Below are 6022 nucleotides of genomic sequence, written 5' to 3'. Positions count from 1 at the left end.
TGCAATCGCAAGGGTGGCTAGCTCCATCCTCTTCTTCCAGAAAATAAACGTCTGCGCTTATTTACCCTAGAAAAGATTTTTTTTTTTTAAAACTAAAGTACGTTGCTGAACTGCCGAGGCTTCCGTTTACCAGTATAAGGTATGAAGTTTTATTTCATTCGATTGTTGCTAAGCGACATATGCCTGCGTTACGAAGGTTATGTCATGAGCGTTATGTCGCCGCAACGTGCTACCGTGCATTATGAGTGGAGCACATTTCTTCCACACGTTCGCATTTCATGCGAGCAGGAGCGAGTAAGGACGTCAAGAGGCACAGGTCATGTTTGAAACAGCATTTGTTTTTATTTAGACTCGGTGGCATCAAACGACCGACCGAGGAGACTTTCTTCTTTTCTCTCTCTTCAAACATAATTGTACAAGAAAAAAAAAAAAAAAAAAAAAAAAAAAAAAAAAAAAAAAAACGTCATAAATATTTCGCACGCTTCGACAAGCCACGAATGTATAATTGAAGATGGGTTGCTTTGTAGCGAAGGTAAGGCCGCCATGCGATGAATGAAGAAAAATTTAAAAAAATTAACAGATCGAACACATCATGCGCTGGCGGCCAAACCAATCGCAGCGAAATATCACAGTCGGAGTACAAAACTACACTGAAAGCAGTTTCACATATGAGACATGCTGGCGCATGCGAAGGCGATGATTTGACAAGAGCACTTACAGTAAACAATCTGACTTCGATAACTATATACAATATTAACAAAAAAAAAAAAAACGAGAAGCCGCCTTATCAGTCCTTCTACGTGCCCTTTCTTTCGCGATAACAGGTGGGTTTAAATAACTTAACGCGTCTCTGATAACGATGCTTTCTTTTGGGACGCGCGCGATAACAATTTGCTTCTTGAAGAAAACAGCAACGTATTCGCAGCAGTTGGTCACACGGAAAGAGTCCCAGGATGGTTCTTTACGTTAAGGCACTTGCGGTGGTTCTGGGAGGGTCCGACGGGGAAGGACATCGACGGGGACGCGTGTGTAAAAAACACGTTGATGAGAGGAACTGTCCGTAGAGATCATGGTGCATTTTGTAGCGGTGTGTACGGGGAAGGGCGGGGTGGATGGATGATCTCAAAACACACGGACCGAGAAAGAAAGACTCATCCGGACCCTTCCCCTACCGACACCGGTTTGCAGTGGTGCGTCGTCTGGAGCAGACTTGTCTGCTACCGTTTCACCAGGGCCTCCAAACGGACTCGTCTTCGACCTTGACGGCGGCTTGCGTCGCCGGCATGACGCCGTACACGCCGAGGCTTTGGTGGTGAGAGAAGGTCGATGAAGACGAGCAAGACGATGGCGAGACCGGGCTCGGGGGCGAAGACAGCGACGAAGAGGACACCGAGCGTTCACTGCAGGCTGGACTGAGGATGCCGGAGGAGGTGGCCGTGGTCAGACCGGGTGTTGCCGGTGGCGAGACCGGGGCGTAAACGGACAGTTGGGACGGCTGGGGCAGCAGAAAGGCGATCTCGCCCGAAGGCAGTCTCGTGGGGAGCAGTTGAACGCTACCGGCGGCGGCGTTGAAGAAGTGGCTGCCGTCTTCGCTGCCGGGACTCGGCGGAGGAGTGGACAGCTCGGATACCCTGGAAGCCAGGTGACCCATCACTCGTTGACGGACGGCACCGTCGACGCAGTCGAGGCGTCCCAGGTAGCGACCGACTTCGGCGGCGCACTCTCGGTAGCCGGCGCGGAACTTGTCGGTCACGGAATTGTCGGAGACGATGGACCGCGCAGCCTGCTGCCTCTGCAGCTGCTGCAGGTGCTTGACCGTCATCTCCAGGATGTCGGCCTTTTCAAGTTTGGAGTGCCTTGCGTTCTGGGGAAGATAAAAAAGAAAGAAAGGCTCGTAAGATACCACTGTTTGCAAAACACACACACAAAATACACAGACCTCTAACTGTATAACGTTTAAAGCCGTAATCGCCCGTTAAACTTTTGCAACTCTTGAAAACCGTACTGCCGTCGTTACAGAAAGAAAGAGGGATGCAAAGTCCACCAGCGCAGTTCTTGAATACGGTCCCGTGTTCACGCGCGATCCATATTCCACGCGCGCGCCCTGGGAGTTAACGGTCGCACGTGCCAAAGCGCGGAGTGAAAAAGAAATACAGCAGGAGCGACGCACAGCTGCAAGCGAGAGAGAGAGCTGCTGCGCGCAGGCCTCGGAAGAGCGCAGAGGAGGAGAGCACGACGGCGAGCGCGAGAGAAAGGCGAAATGTGAGGAAACGCTTTCCTTTATTCTTTTCGCGCTATCGCAACCGAACGAGCACGCGCGCGTTGCCTCTCGCCAGCGCACGCGCCAACGACGGAGCGCAAGCCGGCGCTGACAATGAAACGCTCCGAGAAATCCACCCCCCACTGCCTCCTTGAGCAAGAGAACGATGAAGAAACCGCGCAGCGGCGCGTGTCACGCCAGACGCAGCGGTTTTTTTTTTTTTTTTTTGCTTCTCCTACAAGACCAATTCCGAAGCGCGAGGCGCTCAAGCGGCGATTAAGGTTGCGTACGGAGCGCCGGCCTAGAATGAGCGCGCGGTTCCGCTGATACTCCCTACGGCAAACTGCCCTCGACTCACTACTACTACTACTATAACGACGGGTCGTTGTAATGAGTGCCACGCTAGAGTGGCAGTAGCCAGCCACCGGTGTCGGTCCAACGAATTCCTTTCCGGATGGCCGTTCAAGAAAAACGCCGCAAACAGGAAACGAGGGAGGGACGGCCAAGAAGAAGCAAAGACCGACCAAGGGCGATGCAAACAGAAGGAGAGAGCATCGCCCCGTCGCGCCCGCCATCTGGCGCGGTGGCGACCGTGGGAAACGGGCCGGGCTCTCAAAGTGTGGGGGGTGGGGGAGACGCGGCGGTGAATGGAGAGCTCCCCCCGACAGGGGAGGGGGGGGGGGGGTGATGGCACGCATTCACTTGCCGCGAGCGACTCCCCCCCGCCTTCTTCCTTACGACGGCACGGGAACGGGGGAATGTTAGGACATTCCAACGAACCCCCGAAGAAGTAGAGACCGTTGGAGGGAAGGCAGGCAGCGGCCGAGATTTTTCCGTATTTTGCTTTCTGCGAAAAGTGCGCCTGAAAGGTGGTTTCGGAACGAAGTGACTGCGTACAACTTTCGAAGACTTGCAAGAGTTGTTTTGCTGCGTGCGGACTTAGTGACACGGTAAAGTTCCGCGCGATTTTGAGCTACTAATATGCGACAACTCGGGGCGAGATATAACTTAAGAAAAATATTACTAATATGCGGAGAACCCAAAGATTGAAGTCTACGACTCAGAAACGGAACAAGCTGCAGTGTTTCTGCGGACCAGATACTTACATCTTTTTTAAGTGCATCCAAGATGAGATTCTTCAGCTCAGTGAGGCTGTGGTTGATGCGCGCCCTGCGACGTTTCTCCATGATGGGTTTGGTACTCTGCAAATACAAAAGTGGGAGAACAAGGTCAGTCGATGCAAAAGTGGCAATAGACCGACACGCACCATGTCGCCATCAACAACAAGTGGTAAAAGTCTGCTCGTTAAATCTTACAACTAGAAAGTAGAACTAGCAGTGAAAATTGTAAAATAGTCAAACTAATTCAATTAAACTGCATTTAAATCTTATTGAATTAAACTGAAGCTACGAAATCACATGCGTAGCAAGCACCTAGACTTCGAACTGCCGACTTCAAAAAAAATTCTAAGTTCCCCTAAACGGGTACAGACAACCGGAGAAGTGAAGACCGAGAACTTACCCGTCGCAGTTCGCTAGCCTTGCTCGGTGCCCTGTCGGCAGGCATGTTGCTGGTTTGTGCCGTGGTTGCGGAGGAGTTCAAACACACGGCGAAGCGAGTCGGGGAAGATGTTGCAGAGGACGCGCGAGAGTAATCCAGGAAGTTGTCGTCTCCGCCAGAGGCAAGGGGCGCACGTTCAAGAAGTGGAAGCGAGCGGTGCCGGAGAGCGAAGAGCTCGCGGCGACGACAGAACAAGCGCGCGTTCTGCAACGGCAATGCGCCCGTGCGCCGCGAGGCCGCTCCTTTTCTAAGCTGCCGGGCGAGGAGGAAAGAAGCGTGCGCCGAGCGGCGTGGAGAGGGGGAAAGGCACCCGGCGCTCTTGGAGAGTAGCACGTGCCCGCAGCCAGTGTGGGAAAATGCCACCGGAGGAGACCTTTATCGAGCGGCCGAGGTCAAACAGGCGTGCGCCGTCCGTGTGAGACACGCTCGGCACCCGCGTTCCCACGCTCGCGCAGCCAATGGCAGAGCGGCTCGCCCTCGCCCCGGCTCGCGCCGCCGGGGGGTGTGGGGGGGGGGGGGGGGGGGACGCGCGGCGGCCACATCTGCCGGCTGCCCGCCGCCGCCGCCGCCGCTGCTACACGTGCCGCTGCACTGCAAACAGGCTGCCGCCGCAGCCGCCGCCTGAGTGTGCGTGCGTGTGTGTGTTGGTGCCTGCGTCGGCGCGCCGCCGCTCGCTTCTTTCAACCCCCCTCGCCCCCCCCTCCATCGCGCTGCTGCCACAGGCCGCGCCGCATGCGATCGCCCCCCCCCGTCGTGCGCTCTCTTCACTCCCCCCCTCCACACGAGCCGCTCTGAGCGCGCGCGGTCGGTTCTTTTTTTTTTTTTTTGCTTTTTTTTTTATCTTTCCTCCGGATGCGGAGAGGGCGCGTCGGGCACGCGAGCTGCCCGGGCGCGCCCGATGCCTAGCACGCGCGCGCGCTCTGCGTATACGCAGCCTGCGGCGGCATGTGCCGCTGCCGCGTGGGTGGAAAAGCGCTGGCGCGCGCGCCGCGCCGCCAGCGAAGACGACGTCGCCGATGAACGGACACGCCAGTCGACGGCGCGAATTAAAGCGCCGCCGGTGCGTTGGCATGCACCGGATTGAAGTGCTGGCGCGCTGGGGGTGCGCTCGGGTGAAACAGAGCGGGCTCGTGCTGATGCGTTGGTCCCCTCTGACTGCGTGGGTCAGAGTCCGAAGGACTTTGGCGGATTCGGCGGGGCGCGCGTGGGCGGAGGGGGGGGGGGGGGGGGGAGGCTTCGCTCTTTATCGATGCGCTGCGATTAAACCGCCTCCCCGTCGTGTTTCTTTCTTCTGGCCGTCCTAGTCAGGTCACATATGCATGTGTTTTCCCTTCCACGCGCACTTTCGCGTTCGCTGCGGTCGGCTCCAAGTGCAATGTTAGACCAAGTTTACTCGATGCCTTTGCATGCATGCATGCATGTATGCGACGTGATGGACGACCCGGGTCGGTCATGAGTATCTAGGACACGCATTGTCGATTACAGATTTTGGAGGGGGGGACTTCGGTCTAGGTTATTGCCGCTGAAATACTTTGATATAGCTACGTATGCGCTTTGCTAAACTTCAATGCACTTGTTGCGCAATGCGGTAGGGTGCAGGCGCGTGCTGAGTATAGGCATGTTTCGTACAGTAGCGTCCAATACGAGCTGCAGCACGACGCTCGCTGTCGAAGATGCTCCAAGACTGCACAGCGTCGCCGACATGCAAAAAAAAAAAAAAAAAAAAATGGAGAACACCGTACCACTCACTGGTATTTGTTTGGGTATGTTGGAGCATGTCGTGCAGCCTTGGAGCCCCTTCGAGCCACGGGCACCGTGTTGCAGCTCGTATTGAACGCGACTGTACATCTTCTGACGCGCAATTCAATATAGACGGGACGCCGAGACACGTGCTCGTGGTTCCTTCGTCGCCTCGTGTCGTGCTGTTAATTTTCCTTTTCAACGGAAATGTGATCCGCATTGCTACGCGTGCGCCTGTCTTCATCAGTGGCAAATGAACGAAAGGCGTACTCTTTTTTTTTTATTTCTCTCTTCGAAGTCATTGTCAATTGCCAAAGCACTGCTTTACAGCCTGCGTGTCGACATCTCGCCGACTTAGCAAACTCAGAACCACGTGTGAGCGCTTTGTTTTCAAATAGCGACATGCTGTGGGTGAAGAAATACTCCGTTACAAATGACACGCGGCTCAGACAATGACTTTCA

The 6022-nt window shown here is 55.1% G+C and overlaps 1 protein-coding gene across 1 annotated transcript; it reads right to left on the bottom strand.

The window, feature by feature from the left end:
- Positions 1 to 317: 317 nt before the first annotated feature.
- On the bottom strand, positions 318 to 4087 carry LOC119446421 (transcription factor HES-4-B). Its single transcript, XM_037710846.2, has 3 exons — positions 3782 to 4087; positions 3367 to 3462; positions 318 to 1864 (listed from the first exon to the last, which is right to left on the bottom strand). The coding sequence occupies exons 1-3, from the start codon at positions 3824 to 3826 to the stop codon at positions 1226 to 1228; spliced, it is 780 nt and encodes a 259-aa protein (XP_037566774.1). The 5' UTR covers positions 3827 to 4087; the 3' UTR covers positions 318 to 1225.
- Between the last annotated feature and the right edge of the window lie 1935 nt (positions 4088 to 6022).

Source organism: Dermacentor silvarum, chromosome 3, assembly GCF_013339745.2.
Source record: "Dermacentor silvarum isolate Dsil-2018 chromosome 3, BIME_Dsil_1.4, whole genome shotgun sequence".
Taxonomy (NCBI): domain Eukaryota; kingdom Metazoa; phylum Arthropoda; class Arachnida; order Ixodida; family Ixodidae; genus Dermacentor; species Dermacentor silvarum.
The sequence above is the reverse complement of the archived record's forward strand: the minus strand, read 5'-3'. Positions and strand labels throughout refer to the sequence as shown.